At 40.8% G+C, this 20172-nt stretch overlaps 1 protein-coding gene across 5 annotated transcripts in view; it reads left to right on the plus strand.

Moving 5' to 3' along the window:
- The first annotated feature begins 2670 nt into the window (after positions 1-2670).
- bcl7a (BAF chromatin remodeling complex subunit BCL7A) overlaps positions 2671-20172 on the plus strand; it is a 42267-nt gene continuing 24765 nt past the window's right edge. For 4 of the 5 annotated variants that reach the window (XR_013889053.1, XM_080208315.1, XM_080208316.1 and 1 more), the window contains exon 1: positions 2671-2824. Coding sequence is in view for 4 of the 5 variants with exons in the window: in XM_080208315.1 (XP_080064441.1) it covers positions 2733-2824 (92 nt within the window). In the remaining variant the exon portion in view is untranslated. The remainder of the gene's footprint in view (positions 2825-20172) is intronic. The other variant, XM_080208317.1, reaches the window with a different exon arrangement.

The raw sequence follows: 20172 nt of genomic DNA on the forward strand, positions 1-20172 counted from the left end.
AGCAAATTTGATACCTTACAACCTGCAAGTTCTGGCAGTCTCAGTGAGAATAATGTCCAATAAATTGTACTATGCTCTTCAATTATGTCTGATTAGTTTAAAAAAAAGCCTCATTCTGTTATAATATTTGCCTGCTTGTCAATAATGCAAAGGTGCTCCGCAGAGCAAGGGTTAACACGGAATTGAAGAATAACACAGCTTCTCAGAATCTAGAATCAGAACTCTAAGTAAGCAGCCATCCTTCATGGTGGAATAAATAGCACAATGCATGACTGTGTCTTGGAAATGTAAATAGATAAAGACAACCAATAAAAGGTTCACGTTTAAATGCACAAGTCTCAAGATCTCAATAAGACACCTTAGCAGTGAGATACCACATTAAAGAATCCATATTATGACATGGTGTCAGAAGTGGGATTGGCAGTGATGACCAATGGTGATGGTACCATGGTGATCAACAGTGACAAGGAAGGCAGCAGCTAAATGCATTAACCCAGAACAGTATCCCAAGGTATGAAAACCTGAAGTCTAACTAGAGAGTTGTGTACTTAAGAAGAAACACTGCAAGCCCTCTGAATGAGACGCCACAAGACAGGTGAGCAAATTACACACAAAAAAAAGGACTCTACTTGCATTTTAAGAAAAGACGGTGGTCCCAAGAGGCAAAGTACATGCAGCAATTGAAACAGAGGTGGAAGTAAAACACAGTTTAAAAAAAACTGTGAAAAGGCTGACAGTTAAATACAGAAACCTGTTTCTGTATTTGAGTTCAAAAACAAAACAGACCCCCATCAGACTACAAGCCTGCCAAGGCTCCTGAAGCGCAGTAAATCAACAACAAAGGCAACTAAAAAAACACCTGCCAAAGTTCCTGAGGTCTGGGGCAATCAAAGATGAGGAGAACATCTGCAGAGTTTAAGGGCAGCAGTTGCTGCTGTGGTTGTGAAAAAACAAGGTGATTAAAAAGTTTTGTAGGCTTGAAGGGGAATGAAACAGAAACAGAAAACACTGAAATATCTCACCAGGTTGGACAGCATCTGTGCAGAGAGAGATTACAGCCAATGTTTCGAGTCTAGATCAAGAGCTAAGAGTAAAGAAAATCAGCAGAGGTTTTTACTCTGGTGGGTGGGGGGGGGGATGCTGAAATGGGCAAAGGGAATGTAAATGAGGATGAAGGTGGCTGAGTAAGAGATCAGAATGTGTGAATGTCAGAACAGAGATACAGATGGTAAAGGGACCGCATGAGGATTATGGCAGTTGCCTTGAAAGGGGGAAGAGTGAGACGGTTGGGGTGACCATTGGTCATCCAGACTTGAAATGTCACCAGATGTTCTTTGGACAATTCCAGAAGAGTTGCTAGATATCGAATATGAGCAGGTTCTCCTGCTAATTTTTTACACTCTCTCATCCAGAAATACTGAGCTATTTGTAGCATTACCATCCCAACTGAGATTAGCTGATTCTGGACAGTCGAGCTTCTAAAAAGGAACAAAAATAAGAAATGCTGGAAAATCTCATCAGGTCTGACAGCATCTGTCAAGACAGAACAGAACCAACATTTCAAGTCTGGATGATCCTTCATCAGAGCTGTTAGAGAGTTATCCAGACTTGAAATGTTGGCTCTATTCTCTCTCTGTAAGAAGTCTCACAACACCAGGTTTAAGTCCAACCAGTTTATTTGATAGTAGTCCCACAAGCTTTCTGAAACGGTGCTCCTTTGTCAGGTCTGTGGAAGGTTCTGATCAGAGAAAGGCATATAAAGACACACACAGTTTACAGAATACTGATTAGAATGCAAGTCTTTGCAGCTAACCTGCTATACTAATCAGACTTGCATTCTAATCAGTATTCTGTAAACTGTATGTGTCTTTATATGCCTTTCTCTGATCAGAACCTGCCACATATCTGACAAAGGAACACCGTTTCCCAAAGCTTGTGGGATTACTATCAAATAAACTGGTTGGACTTAAACCTGGTGTTGTGAGACCTCGCACCGTGTTTACCCCAGTCCAACGCCGGCATCACTACATCTATTCTCTCTCCACAGATGCTGTCAGACCTGCTGAGATTTTCCAGCATTTGTTTCAGATTCCGGCGTCGGCAGTATTTTGCCTTTTGAATACCTCGACCAGGCCTGCCTCCATCACCCTTTCAGGAGGTTATGTTTCAAAAATCTTCTCCGCATCGGTGCACTTCTTTCGCTCATTATCTGAATCCTTCCAGTCCTCAATGGGGAGGGGAGTTTCTCACTGTTGACCCCGGCCTGTGTAGAAACGCGCGCATTTAAAGCATGGTAAAACTTACCAAGATATAGTGTGCAAAGTCGAGAAAGGGACAGGTTTAAATGTTTAACTCCAGCAGCCCAAAACTTCGTTGGAAAGCTCCGACAATGCGGCGCGTGGAGAAGGGGGGGGATGCGAAGGTGGGGGAGGGCGTTGGGGGGGGGGAAGAGGGCGCAGGCGTGGGAGGGGGAGGGGGAGGGGGAGGGGGAAGGAGGGCGAGGGCGCGGCGGTGGTGCCGGCCGGGGGAAGGAGAAGCTCGCGAGAGGAGCCGCCTTTGTTGAAGCGGCCGCGCCGAGGGGGCCGGTATTGCGCGTGTGCGCGCCTAGTGGCCGCGCAGGCGCAGTCAGACGGCGGGCCTCGAGCGAAGGGAGGGGGGGTGGGAAGGGGGAGAGAGAGGCTGTGCGTTTGGCTTGACTTTGTGTGGCGGAAAGCTCTTCACACAAATTCAGTATGTCCGGCAGGTCGGTGCGGGCCGAGACCAGGAGCAGGGCCAAGGATGACATCAAGCGGGTCATGGCAGCTATCGAAAAAGTACGGAAATGGTAAGGGGGAAAAAAAGGAAAGAAAAAAAGATTTTTTTTAAAGAAAGAAGGGCCGGTGTTCCCCTCTCGGCCGCTGAAGAGAGATGATGGTGGTGGGGGAGGGAGACATGACTTGAGACGACTGGAGCGGGACTCCAGGATTTTAAAAGGGGGGGAGAAAACTTCCGTCTTCGGCGAGCGGGGAGCCGGTTAGCGGGTTCTCTGGTTTATTTTTAATTTTAAAAAATGGACTTTGAAGTGGAAAGGGAGAAAGAACGAGAGGAATGAACCCAGAATCCATTTCGCTGCAGTCACATGAAGCCTGTGCCATTGCTTTGTGTGCCGCCGGCTCGGTGCCGGCCTGCGGGAAGGACAGGGGGGGCTGGCAGCGGCCTCGAGCTCCGCACCTTCTCTTCGCGTTCGCATTTTTTTATTATTATTGTTGATGAGGTTTTTTAAATTTAGCGCTTTGGGTTTAGTCCAGGGCGAGGACAGGAAAGGAGGAGGAAGTGGGGGTAGGCGATCTCGAACTAGGTCACGATCGGCCGAATACACCGCTAAACATATTTAACAAATTTTTAGTCGTGAGAAGATATACCCGCGCAAGAATAGTTTTTTTAGGCTACAAATTTTCAATTGCGTGATCCGGGCAATGCAAATATTTGCATTAATTAAATGATACATTTTTTTAATTTATATATAGTTATGAATAAAATGGTTTTCGTGATTGACTTTTTGTCCTGTATATTATTTTTAGTCCACTTTGAGGGAAGTTGAAATTTGGCATAGGTTAACAACTTTATGTTGTAACCACTTTGGAATCAGCTGTTTGGTACACACAATAACTCTGCGTCCTATTATTTTCAGTTAATTGTAAACACTGTAACCAGAATCCACGTGCTCTATTCACATTGCTGATATTTTGGCGTCCTGACGTGACCTCTTACCCAGATTTAATTTGTGCCGCTGCTTAGAATCATCATTTTTTAAAATCCCTCTCTTGACATTAAGATTCATTATGTACATGGCGTTGTGCATGATTAAGTTTCTATTATTAGACTTTTTAATTCCTGCAGTGTTTGGCATTTTTCAAAAAAAGGAGCAGTAATGTGTAAGGAGAAAAGAAAGCTTTAAACTATAAAGCAACTTCACAACCACAGGGTGTCCCAAAGCATTTGACAGCCGGTGAAGTGTAGCCACTGTTTAATGCAAGAAATGTGGCAATTTGTGCGCCGCAAGTCCCACATTATGATGATTTTTAGGGATGTTGATTGAGATATAAACATTTGTTATTACATTCGGTAATTCTGTATTTCAGAATAGTGCAGGGGTCTTTTATGTCCATTTGAAAGCAGGCATGACGTCAATTTAATGTCGTTTGAAATGAAGCATTTCTAATAGTGTAGCACTCAGTAGTGACTGGAGGGTCAGCCTAGTTTATGTGCCCAACCATCAGACAAGAGTGCTACCATTTGAGCCACAGCTGACATTAGCTGTGTTCTATCATGGTGCTAACTAACAACTACTTAGGATCTTTTAACATAAAGCATCTTGAAGTGTTTCATGGAATAACTTGGAACATAATTTGACACCAATCCATGTAAGAAGCTATTTTGAAAATCAAACGCTTTGTCAAAGAGGTAGATTTAAGCAGTATCTTAAGAGGAGAGAGGCTTAGGAGATTGCCATGATCCAATTTTGTCCATTGTCATTCATTTTTAAACAGAATTTTGTTTTCTTTCAGATTTCTTCCCCTCAAGATTTTACAAGCTATTCAGTGGTATTTTGTAATTGTTCAGATATGGAACTAGAGTGTGTTGATAGGCTAATCATGATGAATAGCAGCACTTGATCCTATCCTGCACAGAGTCTTAACATGTTGTTTTCAGCGAAGTGTCATCAAATAGCCAATAGAAATGGGAATGTTTTCCCCTTCCTCGGAGGCACCGGTGTACTTTCTGCTGCTGCCGGAGTGCCAAAGAAAAGTCATACAGACTTGAAAACTTAACTCTGTTTCTCTCTCTACAGATGCTGCTAGATCTGTTGTGGTTTTTCTAGCATTTTCTGTTTTTATGTCAGACAGTTTTGTGTGGTTCAATACCACACTGGGCAGTCATAAGAACATTGAAGCTTTTAAGGCATTGAAATAGGCTTTTGACCCATTGTATCCATGCAAGCTAAAAAAAAATGCTCTGACCTAAACCCATCTTTAAGCTCTTGATGCTTAGCCTGGCAGGTAATAACCTGAGGTATACATCGAAGTGTTTTTAATACATTGAGGGTTTTTCTCTCTACTGTTTCAGGCACTATCGACTGAGTGGAAAACATTATTCTTCAACTCCTTGATCCTTCTGCTGATTATTTAAAATCTGAAAATAAATATGTAGCAAATATTAGCACCAGTTTTATCCTCCTTCAACTGGCTTTCAGGTGTAGCAGAGGATGGTTGTCCAAAGGTGAAGGTTGGTAGGTTTAAAAAAGCATTTCCAACAAAAAACTGTAAGCCTTGTAGTGCAATAGCAGTGAGTTTAAATTATCAGAATATGATTACACTCCACTGTTTCTAGCATCTGAACCATATGACTAGTAGAAGGATGAAATGGATAACTGGATACAAACGATTTTCCTGTCAGAGGAAACAATGTATGGCCGTGGAAATATTTCCAACAAGAAGTAAAATCAGAAGCATTTCTGATATCGGTTTGGAATTTCTCGTAGAGTTCTTTGACACCTAAAAGATTTATTAAATTCCAACGAGACATGGTTGTACTTGATTCAGTGAGCAGGCAATCGTTCCATTTGGATTTATGTCAATTAACACATTTTATAAAAGATTGACAAAATTCAAATTGGGGATTCCTGTTGTTTAAATTGCTAGATTGTGCCAGATGTCTCATAAAGGAATCAAACTGCAGTGCATAAAATGTTAGCTTATGAACCAAACTTGCAAGCTGACAACTGTCCTTGTACGAGTCCTAGTGTTTAGTCCTATCAATTAGTCTTGGTAAAAGTGCCAAATTGCCTTCTGAGATATTCCTCCTGCTTTGTAAGATTCTGTATTTCCATTTCTTCCTGCACATTTGAATGCTTTACAGAAATGTTATTTTTAATCAAAGCTGTGGTGTTGGAGAAAGTTTGAGGAGCTCGGGCATAGTATAAGACCACGTGAGATTTGCTGTATTATAAAATACAGGGAATGGAAAAATCCGGGTATGGTCATGACGGTAAGAAAGTACTTGTCAAATGAGGTGATCAAACAGGCTTAATTCTCCTGACAGATTACAAAATGTTAAATTCTGAGTAGCTGAGATTGGCAAATGAGACAACTTGTATCAAGTGCTCATGTTAAAACGTAAGAACATAAGAAATAGGAGCAGGAGTAGGCCTTAGAGCCTGCCCCACCATTCGATAAGATGATGGCTGACCTGAAGTGGATCAGTTCCACTTTCCCGCTTTCTCCCCATAACCCTTAATTCCCTTGTCTATCGGAAATCTATCTACCCGTGACTTAAATATATTCAACGAGGTAGCCTCCACCACTTCAATGGGCAGAGAATTCCAGAGATTCACCACCCTTTGAGTGAAGAAGTTCCTCCACAACTCCATTCTAAACTGCCCCCTCCCCTTGTTTTGAGGCTGTGCCCTCTAGTTCTGTTTTCCTTTCTAAGCGGAAAGAATCTCTCTACCTCTACCCTATCTAGCCTCTCCGTTATCTTGTAAGTGTCTATAAGATCTCCCCTCAGCCGTCTAAACTCCAACGAATACAGACCCAGTCTATTTAATCTCTCCTCATAAGCTAACCCCTTCATCTCCGGTATCAGCCTGGTGAACCTTCTTTGTACTCCTTCCAAGGCCAATACATCCTTACACAAATAAGGGGACCAAAACTGAACACAGTACTCCAGTTGCGGCCTCACCAGTGCCTTGTACAGTTGCAGCAAGACCTCCCTGCTTTTATATTCTATCCCCCTTGTGATAAAGGCCAACATTCCATTTGCCTTCTTGATCACCTGCTGCACCTGCAGACTGAGTTTTTGTGATTCTTGCACAAGGACCCCCTACTGTGCACACTACTGTGCGCTGCAGCTTTTCACCCTTTAAATAGTATTCCCTCCTACTATTATTTCTACCAAAGTGGATAACCTCACATTTGCTAACGTTATAAAGAACAAAGAACAATACAGCACGGGAAACAGGCTCTTCAGCCCAATGAGCCCGCGCCACCATTTTCCCATTGAGTGCCCTACTCTACCTATGACCTTTGTCTATGCCTATTGGGGAAGATTGGGGGAAGACTAGTTTAGGGATAATTTGTTACACCAGTCAGCCTAAGAGCACATTTTTGGGGTGTGGGAGGAAATCGGAGCACCTGGAGAAAACCTATGCAATCATGGGGAGAATGTGCAAACTCCCGCAGACACTGGCCCAAATCCATGTATCTGCACAGCAAACAGTGATAGTCACTGAGCTGTCGTGTTGCCAATCAGATGGTCCAGTTTAAGTGTACACTAACGTCGTGAAGCACAAGGCAACTCTCGAAGCAACATCCAAGAGCAGCCCTCATATGACCCGCTGTGTGTATGCTCCTTGTTAGACAACAAGGCGGACCGAATCACCTGTGAAGTAAAAGAAAAGACATCAATTAACTCCATCTGCCAGGTCCTCGCACACTCACTCAGCCTGTTCAGATCTCTCTGCAGACTTTCCGCGTCCTCCACGCAATTCGCTTTTCCACTCATCTTCGTTAGGTAACGATGGTCCTGAGGAACAGAATATAGTAGATCAACGGCTGGAATGGTAACATGAGTGATCATGACAGACAAATCAGGGCTATCATATTAAAAGGCCAATTACCCAGCATTTGGTACTCGAGGGTTTCAGTGAATGAAGGGGTGCAACAGCTGTGGGACATGCAGATAAAGCCACAGGCAAATTTAAATATTGGTTAAATGTTCAATGATAAAAAAGTAATATCCATGGATTGGCAGAACGGGATGATAGAATGGACAAAGAAAATACAGTAGGCTTTGAAAGGACTGTCCGGAAGCAACCTTATTAGGGAAATGACTTTTGATATGATGAGGACAATCTTGCAATAAACATTCTGACTGACAGAAACTGTCCAAATAGTAGCCATGGCTTGACTAGATTGCACAATAAAATGTTGGAAGGAAACTAGGAGCAGATGTCCCCATGGTTGTTTTGAAGACTGCCTATAAACTTGGAACATAGACTGATAGAGATGAAACTAAAGGAATTAAATTACATAGTTGGAGAGAGTTTGGAGTTTATTTTTAAGGTAATAGCTGAGATGAAACCAGTCTTATGACACAGGTGGATTGATATGGGAAAGGTCCTTGCTAATGGGAATTATACAGCTAGTTGCAAGGCATTTTGAAGAGATTTTGTGGTACAGTTGCTAGAGTGGACTCTTGGAAAAGTAATTTTGGATCTTTTGGCCAGATAGTCAAAGGACTGTAGATTAGAAGTGAAGTGTTTCTGGAACCACCCAGAGAGGTGGCAGCAGTAGGAAAACTATGCAAAGTACCATATCTGTATCCTGAATGATGCTTCCAGAGAATAGTTTTTTTGAGATCTGTAACAGTGAAAATAGCTACAGTTCAACCAAAATCAATCCTGTAATGCTTTTTGCTTTGTAAAGAAAACAACATGACGTTTTCTTAACTTCTATTTACATCCCAGTGTTGAAAGAGGTAGCTATGAAGGTAGTGGATGCGCTGGTGATCATCTTGCAAAATTCTTTGGCTTCTGGGATGTTCCTGCAGATTGGAAAATGGCAAATGTCACCCCTATTGAAGAAGGGAGGGAGAGGAAATAAAGAACTACAAACCTGTTAATCTTCCAACAATAGGGAATATTTTATAAAGATGTGACAAATGGACACACAAATCCATATTGACAATGTCCAGATAATGATGAGAAATCATGTTTGTCTAATCTGTGGAGTATTTTGACTGTTTTAGAGCATTGGTAAAGGGAAGATTTGGTGGCCATAGGGTACTTTGATTTTTAGACTTTTGATAAAATCTTTCATATGAGGATGGGGGTTAGCAAAATTGAAGCACGTAAGCTAGAAGTTAATATACTCACGTGTTTTAAGGATTAGTTAACAGGCAGAAAACAATAGAAATAAATGGGTTGTTCTTGCATTGACATGCTGTGACCAGTGGGATATCACAAAATTCAGTACTTGGCACCCCAGCTGTTCATAATATGTCAGTGATTTGGATGGGGGAACCAAATTTTATAATTTCCAAGTTTGTGGATGACACAAAGCCAAGTGGAAATGTGTATTGTGAGGAAGATGCAAAGTAACTTCAAGGGGATTTCAACAGACTTGGTGATTGGGCAAGAACATGGTAATTGGAATATGATGTGGGAAAATGTGAGGTTATCCCCTTTGGAAAGAGGAACTGATGTTCAAAATACTTAAATGGTGAGAGATTAGGAAGTGTAGATGTACAACGGTATCTGCAAGTCCTTATCAGTAAGTCACTGGAAGCTAACGTGCACGTACAGCAAGCAATTAGAACGTATGTTGGTTTTTATCGTGAAATTTGAGCATCAGTTGTGAAGACTTGTTCAAATTGTATTGAACCTTGGTTTGATCACACCTGGAGTACTATATGCAGTTTTGGTCTCCTTCGGCTTAGAAAGAATATCATTGTCAAAGAGTGCAGAGAAGGTTTGCCAGACTTGTTTTTGGGATGGCTGGACAGCCCTATGAAGAGAGACTTGGAAACTGTTTTCTGAAGTTTTGAAGAATGGGGACATGATTTATTTGAAGCCTACAAAATGCTTAAAGGGTTAGACAGGGTTAATGCAGGTAAGATGTCCCTTCTAATTGGGGAGTATAGAACGAGAAAATAATTTCAAAATAAAGGGGGAGCCACTTGGAGCTAAGATGGGGCAAAACGTTTTTACTCAGGGTGGTGAGTTTTTGGAATTCTGTACCTGAGAAGGCTATGGAAGCTTAATCATTGAGTATATTTAAAACCGAGGTCTTTCTGTGGAATTTGCATGTTCTCCCCATGTCTGTGTAGGTTTTCTCCAGGTGCTCTGTCTTCTCCCACGGTCCGAAGATGTGCAGGTTAGGTGGATTAGCCATGGTAACTTTGTAGGGTTATGGGATAGGGTGGGATGCTCTTTTGGAGAATAAGTGCAGACTCAGCAGGCCGAATGGCCTTCTGTATTATAGAGAACCATGAACTTTGAGATCTTTTATTGAAATCATAGCAGAATTTAAAATTGGGAGTTTGGCTTTAGTGGCTTTTAATTAAATTGTTTTTGATATTAAGCAGAGTGAGTTTGGGAATAATTTCTTTAAATTAGCAGTTCTATTTATTGTGTGGTTTCCCCCATGTTAAATGTGTCAGATCCATGTAGAATTGCTGTCTCAAGAGTTATGCTTGATTGGGCGTTGAGACTAGACTGGCTCCAAGTATTGATGTTTTGAAGTGAAATACTGTGAAACTGTAAAGTTCAGAATATTTTAAGGAAAAACGAGAGCTTAAAATAAATCTGGAGGAAGGTGTATTTGAGTACCCATCCATGGGTGGGTTGAAGAACATGAAACTAGTCATTTTTAGTGATGCTTCACATACCAATCTTCCTGATAGATATTCTAGCACAGCTGGTTTCATAACATTTTAATGTAAAAGTAGGAAATGCATTTAGCTTGGAAAGCTAAGAACCTAGAAGCTGCAGCTAAAGTATTTTTTGAGTTGTGGAGATGGAGCTTGACTTGTCAAATATTTTAAATGAGTTTATTACAAGGGGATGTACTGAACATAGTAATCGTTCATTGTAGATTACAAAGCGAAAGTAAGAAAGGTTAGATTGACCTTGCTAGCTTGAAATAAGCTTGGAAGAGACAAGAAATTTCAAATGATGAATGCAAATCAGCAACAGTCTGTATTTCAAAAATGTATGCATGGAAGAATAGTTAGCAGCCCTAGAGGAGAGGGAGAGAGATCTCAATGTAAATGGGTTTTACGGAATATATTGCATTTTAATGAAATTTGTTCTGAAATTTTGGTTGATTTAATGAGGAAAAAAATCGAACAATTATTTAATCATATACATTAGAGTACATCAAATGTGCTACCCTCAATGACTGTTAACTGTTACCTGCTCAAAAAATACAATCAAGATTGTCACACATTACCTTCCCATAAATCCATGGTGGCAGTCTGAGTCGCCATTTAAAGAAACATGGACTATTCTACCTCAGAGGTTAGACTGGTCCATAATTACTTAAATATCTTTTCCTCCCTTTTCAAACAATGATACAGCATTGACACTGTCACGCCTGTAGCATTTTGGAAACTCACTTAGCACATAAAGTTCTTGTGCAACTTGATGTGAATGCAAATGGGCACCAAGCAAAATTGTCTGGATTTTAAAAATAAACTAAGCTTTCATTTTCTCTAACAGCTGCAATTAAGAAGCATGTTCCATCCCTGCCTTATTTACTGCAACCATGTATTTTTGGCAATCTGTGCATCAAGCAGCCATGTTAGGTTGTTATTAAAACTTTTTTTGGATGCTCCATATAATGCAGTACACTATCTCAGTTTTATTTGTGGATTTCTGGCCTGTAATGTACATTTCACTTACGTTTTCTGTTACATGTTGGTTCCATACTATTGACATCTTAATGACAATACAGGACATTTTTGTAAACTAAATTTCAAAAGTAATTAGTTTATCAATATATGGGGTTGGTAGCATGATGATGTTGTCTGGACCAGTGATCTTGACTAATGCTGTGGAGACAATTGTTCAACTTCCACCTTGGCAACTGAGGGAATTTAAATAAAGTTTGGAATCAAAATGCTAGTCTCGTTAATGATCATGAAATGACTAGTGAACTAGGTGGGCTCAGACAATAATCCTCTTTGAGGGAGGAAAAACTGCTGTTGTTACCTTGTCTGACCATGTGACACCAGACTCTCAGTAAATGTAGCTAATTCTTAACTGCCCTCTGAAATGACCTTGCAACCAATTCAGTTGCATTAAACTACTATAGAAAAGTCAAATAAATGTATAACCATATTGACCACCTGACATTGTCCTAAGCAGTGGTTACGACAAAGGCACATGTCCAATCGACTCTGCTTAAGTCCTTATTTATCACTACCATTCAGGTCATGCCAAAGTTGGGAGAGCTTTCCCACAGACTAGTCAAGCAACGTTCTGACACGTCATATTCACTGAATCGTATCTTGCAATGTCATCACCATTCCTGGATTTTGCCTGTCCCACTTACAGGATGGACTTCCAAGAGGTGGTAATACAGGGCCTGATGTAATCTCATGGCATCAAGTAAACAAGGGCAAGGAAATCTGCTGCTTGCCACTGACTATCCTCTCTCAATTTATGAATCCCTACTCCATTTTGTATACCAAATAGAAGTAGTGGAGGATAGCAAGGGCACAGAATGTATTCAGTGGGGGGCTTCTGTGTTCCACATCAATAGTGGCTCAGTAGCAGCAGAATTAGCCAAATCCTGAAGGACGTGTCTGGCAGATTGTAGCTGCATCAGGTGATGACAGAACAAAAATGACCTTGTCCTTACCAATCTGTTTGTTGCAAATGTATGTGATTCTTGTCAATATTGGTAGAAGTGACCATCTCACAGTCCTTGTGGAGACAAAGTCTGTCCTTGAGGACACTTCCCATGTGTAGCTCTGCTACCATGCTAAATGGGATAGATTCAGTAGATGTCAGGTCAAAATTGGGCATCTATTAAGAACTGTGGGCTGTCAACCACAATTGTTTTTAATTACAGTTTTGAACATGGCCTGTCATAACCCTCAGTGTACCATTACCTTCAAGCCAGCTGACCAACCCTAGTTTTAATGAAGCGTAAGAGACCATGCCAGGCGGAGGACCAAGCATCCTTAAAAAGGCCAACATGTACACTATAGGGACTTTATGATTATCAGCAATGTGATGGAAGTGACAGTGCTGAGCAGGGATATTTTACAACATGCCCATCATGCTCCATTTATGTTTTGCCAGAAAAACTCAACTCCAGACCTCAATACAACCTTGGTCTAAACATTTGGGCAGGGGCCGGGGTAGAATGCGAAAGAGCTGAACTTGGTGCGTTTTTGCTCACGACATCAGCAGCCCTAGTGTATTATATAACTGAAAATTAAAATTTTAAGTACAAGGTAAACTAGAAAATCACTGGATTTAAGAAGTTGGTAATTAGAATTCATAGAATGATCCATGTTTACTTAAAGGGGTTGTGAGGCATGAAAACAATAAACAAGTTGCCCCCTTGCCGCTTCATAATGGAGCCACTGAGTCTGGTAAAATTGCAGGTATCCCCGTTTGTGATATAATCAGAATCAAAGGGATGTTTAGAAGATAAAATTTAAATTCCTGTCTGGGGTATCCTTGTTATGCCACGTTGCTGTGGGGATAGATTGCAGGGAATTTTTTTTGGTTTTAACTCTATCTGCATGATTTCTTGCAGAAACATGCAGTCAGTTTGGGTGCAGTTGTGAGACAGGGAATCTGCCAGGACAGGCACAGAAGGTTAACAAAAACTTGGGGTGTTTCTGATTTTGAAGCTAGTAAAAATAATGCATTGCAGCAGTGGCTTTGGGCTGGGGCATCCACGATTGTGAGGTGGTGTTTGAGTTGAAGGGTTCGCCTAGATGGATTCTAGTTTCAAGGATGCCTGAGAAATTGTATACCCTGGGAACAGTATGAACACGGAGAAGATTCAAGTTAATTTCTGAAAATTGCAGCACACCTTTGTTAGGAGAACTCTTGGATAGAAGCAAAAGTGGAACAGGAAGTAGTCTGTTTAGAGTACAAAGTGTATTTATTTTCCTTGGGATGTGGGCATTGCTGGCAAGATCATTTGTTGCCTACCCATAATTGCCCTTGAACTAAATGGTTTGTTAGGCTATTTCAGAGGGCAATTAAGAATCATCCACATTGTTGTTAATCTAGTCATATGTAGACTAGACCCGGTAAGGATGGCAGACTTCCTCCCCTAAAGATCATTAGTGAGTCAGATGGGTTTCATGGTCATCAGGTTTCAATACCAGATTTTATTAAGTTAAGTACCACCAGTTGTCGTTGGGGGGTTTGAACTTAAACTAGTTTTCCCAGAACAGTAGCCTCATCCTCTGGATTACTAGTCATGTTATGTCAACGTCTCCTCTATGGAAGTTAATACTTTTTAACTGTTGCTTTAAAATAAAAGCTTTTGTTCAAAAAGTGAAATCTTTTGGCACAATTCTGTAGTAACGCATCGGGGGTGGGGGTTGAATTTCTCTCTCAAGGCTACTGGTCTCTATCGGAATCATAACACTACCAACATTTGCAGTGGGAATTGGGAACCTAGCAAAAGAAAGATGTTTGTGGTTGTTAGTGGGCAACATCTCAACCCTAGGACATCACTGCAGGAGTCCTTCAGGGTAGTGTCCTGGGCCCAACTGTCCTCAGCTGCTTCATCAATGATGTTCCCTCCAGCATATTAGCAAAAGTAGGGATGTTTGTTGCACACTGAAGCAAGTGTATCCCTACATGCAAGTCTATGTCTTTAATTTTGAGGAGTGGTGTAACATCATAACTCTTCCTCATCCTCATTTCCACACTAGCAAACGTTCACATTTTTAAATTACTTTCTCATTACTTTTGATGGATTGTATCAAATTGAAAATTATGAGCATACTCCCAGATGTTCCTCTAGCTTTTCTGAATCATGTCTGTATACACTATTCAAGCTGTTTATAGCTCAGATCTAATGCAGTCCCACTAGTTGGTCACTATACACTGGCAGTAGGCTTACGTATGAGGAGTTTGCTATGTGGTCATTTAAGTTTACAAATGTGATTTTAAATATCATTAGCATAAATTTAGTATTAATTTTAATGTGTGGCATATCTTGTTAAAGTTAACAGGAAAGTGTCATAAAATGGAAGCTGGTATGGGATCCATTTTGAGAGCAGAATGGAAAAGAAAAAATATTTTGCAATGATAAAATCATCTTGGCTGGTGGAAATAGAAAGATGGTCTGCCAAATGTGGACACTGATGAGGATAAAGGGGCCTAGTTGTTGGGGGGGGTGGGGGTGTTGGAAATGAGAGTGAGTGCAAAATAATTGAACGTAAAATAAAGGCGATTTAAAAATCATCTTTCTCACTGGATGAGGCACATGACATTTCAACAGTTATGATGTGGAATCTGGGGCCATCAGAGAAAATGCATATAAGATGGAGAAATGGGGAGGAAACAATTGGTCAGAAAGTAGGGTGGTTAGCATTATCCATGTTGTTGGAGTGGCATTGTGATGGGGTTTTCTTTGGAAAATATTACTCTAGTTAACACAAGTCTGGTAAGGGAGAATCGACAAAGCCTTGTAAAGTAGTGGGTGGTGTAATGTATTGAAAGTTACATTTTTTGGGGGGCAGCATGGAGCCACAGTGCTTAGCACTGGTGCCTCAGTGCGAGGGACCTGGAATCCATTCCTGCCTTGAGTAACTGCGTGGAGTTTGTACGTTCTCTCTGTGAAAGTGTAGGTTTCCTCCGAATGCTTCAGTTTCCTACCGCATTCCATAGATGTGCAGGCTAGGTGGATTGGCCATGCTAAATTGCCCCTAAGTGCCCCAAGATGTGGGGGATTAGTGGGGGTAAATACATGGGATGACAGGGATAGGGCCAGAGTAATGATGCTGAGAGTGCAGACTCGATGGGCCAAATTGCCTTTATGCACTGTAATGATGGTATGATTTATGAAGGGGTGGACTAGCTGCCTGGGCAAGCATTTATTGCCCATCCCTAGTTAGCGGTAAGAAGGTGGTTGTGAGCTGCCTTCTGGAACAACTGCATTCCCTAACAGTGTTGTTAGGGAGAAATTTTGAACCAGCTTCAATGAAGGAATGGTAAGGTTTCCAGTTCAGGATGATGAGCTGGCTTGGAGGGGAACTTCCAGGTGATGCTATTCTCATGTATTTAATGTCCTTTCCCTTCAAATTGGTAGTGGTCATTACCTTGCCTGTATATCAGCAGAGGGAGTCTAGAAGGAGACTAGAGGAATCCATTTCTAATAGCATGTGCAGTTCTGATTCTGAATGCCTGTTACTAAATCTTCCCAAGAACTTCACAATGATGACAAAAGATGAAATTATGAAGCACTGCTTTCAGTTATGAAACTTTTGGAAGATTTTGTCTACTTTCTGCAGATGGTACAGCATTTTAAGATGGCCATTTGGAAGGAAACACATTGACACTGTAGCCAGTTGTTCAACATAAGGCACTCCAACTTTGGTTGGGGTTAACAATAAGGACGCCTGCACAATGTACACCCACACTGATATCACAAAAATAACCATTCAATCAAAAGAAACTCCTGATCATCAGAGAAGTTTTTCTTTAATTATCTGGATCCTTGATCAAGCACTAAGAAGCTAACAAGGCAATTGACCACTTTTGAACACAATTGAGGTAGCTAGCAAATGTGACTATGATGATGTTGAAAATGTGGAATAGGAAATCAAAACACAATCGAAGCTCATCTCAAATCAACTATGCCAAAAATCACTTGAGAAATACAAAGCTGTTGGAGCCAGCTTGAGTCTGGAGCTGCTGAAGTTGAGGCTGCCAACACTAACCATTGCAGTCCAAATTCAACTCCATTGAACACTGCTGTTCAGATGCCAGGGAACTGCCTGCAAAGCAACAACAACAATCTTTCAAACAATTGGGCCTTATGTAAATGATATTTCCACTGTGGCAGTGCTTATCCATACTGGACAGAATGTTCATCAGTAGCAGGACAATGTAAAACTTGTTTAAAAACTCAACCACTTCATTTGTTTGTCACTCATCAGCAAAATCAGCTAAGAGCAATGCCACCAGAACCAGTCACATGTGACAGTGACCATTGGCTGCTTGCATATAGATGCTGTCATAGAAACAGGGACGTCTGTCAATTCTATAGGAGACAAAATATTCAGCAAATTTGAGGGTTGGCCCATTCTACAAATCAGGAATACAAAAGAAAATCCCTTAATAGTGAAAAGCCACTGAAAGTTCTTGGGATTTTTGAAACACCAGTCTTATTAAAAGCTATTGGAACAAATGCCGTATTCTGTGATACCTGGAGAATGTGACACTTAACAGTCCCTACACAACAACCAATCTACACCCCCATGCGATCTGATAAAAGACACCGTAAGTGGGAGTGGATTAAAACATACAAATGGGCTGCATGCCAGATCAAACAAAGATTGTGAACGAGTTGCTCAAATGCCTGTTTTAACCATGGGAACACCCATCAATCATTGCGATGGCAAGCAGATCCCTAATGCCCAAAGAGCAGTGTTTTTACCAAAATCAGGAAATAATCGATCACATGGGGTATCATAACTTCCATCTTGTATAGAAGCAAATTTGATGTAATAACTGATCATAGATCACTAGTAAGCTTGTTCAGCAATCCATATGGCAAACTACCCAATTGGATACACAAACTGCAAGAGTTTGCGTTGGATATCAGGCAGGCTAACCCAGCAGACTTTCATAGCATCAGTTAACACCTGTCTTGCTATTTGTGAAGAAAAGGTTGCTAAATTCTATAAACCTAATTGCGATGCCAAAGTTGTTGAAACAAAATGACATCGAAATTGCAACTGAACAGGATGAAGTATTGCAACAGTGTATGACAGCTTTGGGCTCTAAAATCTGGAAAGATGTGATCAAGAGAATGTCTAGAAACTAAAACACTCGTGCACTATTAGCTTGCACAATGTTCAAAATGAGCTTATTACAACTGCATTTTTTTCATGCATGGAGCTTGGGCATCACTGGCTGAGCCAACATTTATTGCCCATTCCTAATTGCTCATCAGTTGAGTAGCTTGCCAGACTATTTAATAGTCCACGACATTGCTGTTAACTTCACAGTGTAAAGATGAATCGCTTGTCGGTAATGGTACAATATTTTTAACAAGTAGTGCAGAAAATACTGGCCTCCATGTGACTCCAATCTCCAAATGTTTACTTCCCTAATGAACATCAGTGAACCAGATAGGGTTTTACAACAATCAACAATGCTTTCACCGTCAACATTAGATTTTTAATTCCAGATTTTACATTGAATTCCAATTTTGCCATCTGCCTTGGTGGGATTCTAACCTGAGTCCCCAAAGGATTATCCTGAGTTCTGGATTACTAGTTCAATGACAATACCATGATGTGACTGCCTCCCCAAAACTGACCTTGTGTTGAGCAGCAACTTTATTAGTCATTTTAAAATCACTGAGGAAATCTTCTGTACATATAGCACTATCAGCAGAGAATTGTCAAAACCAAACAACCTTTAGGTTGGGAAAAAGTATGCCGTAAAAGCACAATCAGTCTTAGCCATGTTTTACAACCATAATGTCAAATCTTTGATCTTTTCTCTGAGCTATCTGCAGGTTAGTGTTGATTTCCTAGATTTGTCGTTGATAGACACCTTTTATTGTCACAGATGACAGTAGATTCCCAAATGTAGAAGAGCAACAGTTCCAAAGCTAGGAGCATAAGTACTTGTGAAATGTGATCGTATTGGAATCCAGATGATGACTACACATTATTTTCTCAAATGTCTGATGGTGTGGTGGGACTTGTGACATGGGGCTTGTGGAATAAGTAGTATGGCTGAGTCATGCAGTTCAACACAATCTTCTGTTTGTCTATAAGACTGCTAGTTTATTGATGATGAGCTCTGACCATTGGAAAACCTTCTGCACTGCTTCTGCTGAAAATATTGTACCATTACTGACAAGTAATTCACCTTTACATTGTGAAGTTAATACCATTGGAAAAATGATTTATCCAGCATCCTTTTTTTGCCTACCTATCTCTATGAAGCAGGTAGGCAAACTTCATTGAACTTTGAATCTGGAGTTTGGAATGCACATGAATTGATACTTGTTTTCTCTGTGGCTTCTATTGTAAATCTTTCCTTTCCTCAATCCCCCTCTGTGCAAACTGAATGGGAGGGAGGATTGTATGCAAATAAGCAAACCCTTAGCGCTGACGTGATCTTGAGTTTGCTATGGGGTTATTAATAGAAAATTGGAGTGCATCAAAACTGAGGGGTTGGGAAATACTTAAAATCTCTATAATGCAGAAGGAGGCAACTTAACTCATTGAATCCAGACTGGTACTCAGAGTATCTTATCCAGGTCCTCTCTTCTGCCCTATCCCCTAACGCTGTGCACTTACCACTGCTAATCGACCCAACCTACACATCTTTGGACACTAGGGGGCAATTTAGCATGGTCAATCCACCTTTGCATATCTTTGGACTCTGGAAGGAAACAGGAGCACCCAGAGTAAATGCACAGAGAATGTGCAAACTCAACAGTCACTCAAGGTTGGAATTGAACCCCAGTCCTTGGCGTTACGAGGCAGCATGGCTAACCACTGTGCTGTCCTTATAAAGAAGAAAACAAACCAGAACACCTTTCTGTTTAAGGACTGGTGGTGAGTGGAGATGTTACTGCTATTTAAATTAACACCACAATTAACTATAACAGTGCTATCACTGAGATTAGTTTTTAATTCCAGATTTGTGAATTGAGTTTGAGTTCCACTAGCTGCTATGATGGGATTTCACTTGTGCCCTCAGCACATTACCTTGGGCCTCTGGCTTTCTAGTCTAACTACATTACACTACACCACCATCTCCTCTCCACTTCTAATGAGCAGGACACAAGTGGAAAGCATGTTAATTCCACCAACGCACTAGGTGCATTGCATTCATCTGTTAAGGACATAGTTATCATCTATAAAACACAGATCCCCCATGTGTTATTCACTGCTTTCTCAACCTGCATGTCTTTGTGATTTGTGCCATATACCCCAGAATCCCTCTGTGCCTCATTTTTAGAATTCATTTGTTTTAGTGTTTCTTGTGTTGTACCTATGAACACAAATCACACTGCTCTTGTGTTCAGATTCATCTGCAATTTATCTGCTTGTTTCACCATTCTCTCTCTCTCTGAAGTTTAACATTGTCCTTCTCATTGTTCAGAATACACCTATGTTTTGTCATTTGCATGTTTTGCAATTGTGTCCTGCATACCCAAGTTTATGTCATCAATAAATAACAAGAAAAGCAGGAGCTCTACCCTAAAACAACCAATCATTAGTCTTTTCTGTCACTCAGTTTCATAAACATGCTGCTAAATCAGTTGATATATAAGATAGGGCATGGAAATTTATATTTCTGCATGCAATGTGTTATGCAGAGAACAATATGATTAATAAGGAATTTTGATGTAATCATAAATGGATTGTTGCTTTTCTGCCATGTGTAAGAAACTGGGT

This window comes from Carcharhinus amblyrhynchos, chromosome 20, assembly GCF_965287045.1.
Source record: "Carcharhinus amblyrhynchos chromosome 20, sCarAmb.v2.hapA, whole genome shotgun sequence".
In the NCBI taxonomy this organism is placed as follows: Eukaryota; Metazoa; Chordata; class Chondrichthyes; order Carcharhiniformes; family Carcharhinidae; genus Carcharhinus; species Carcharhinus amblyrhynchos.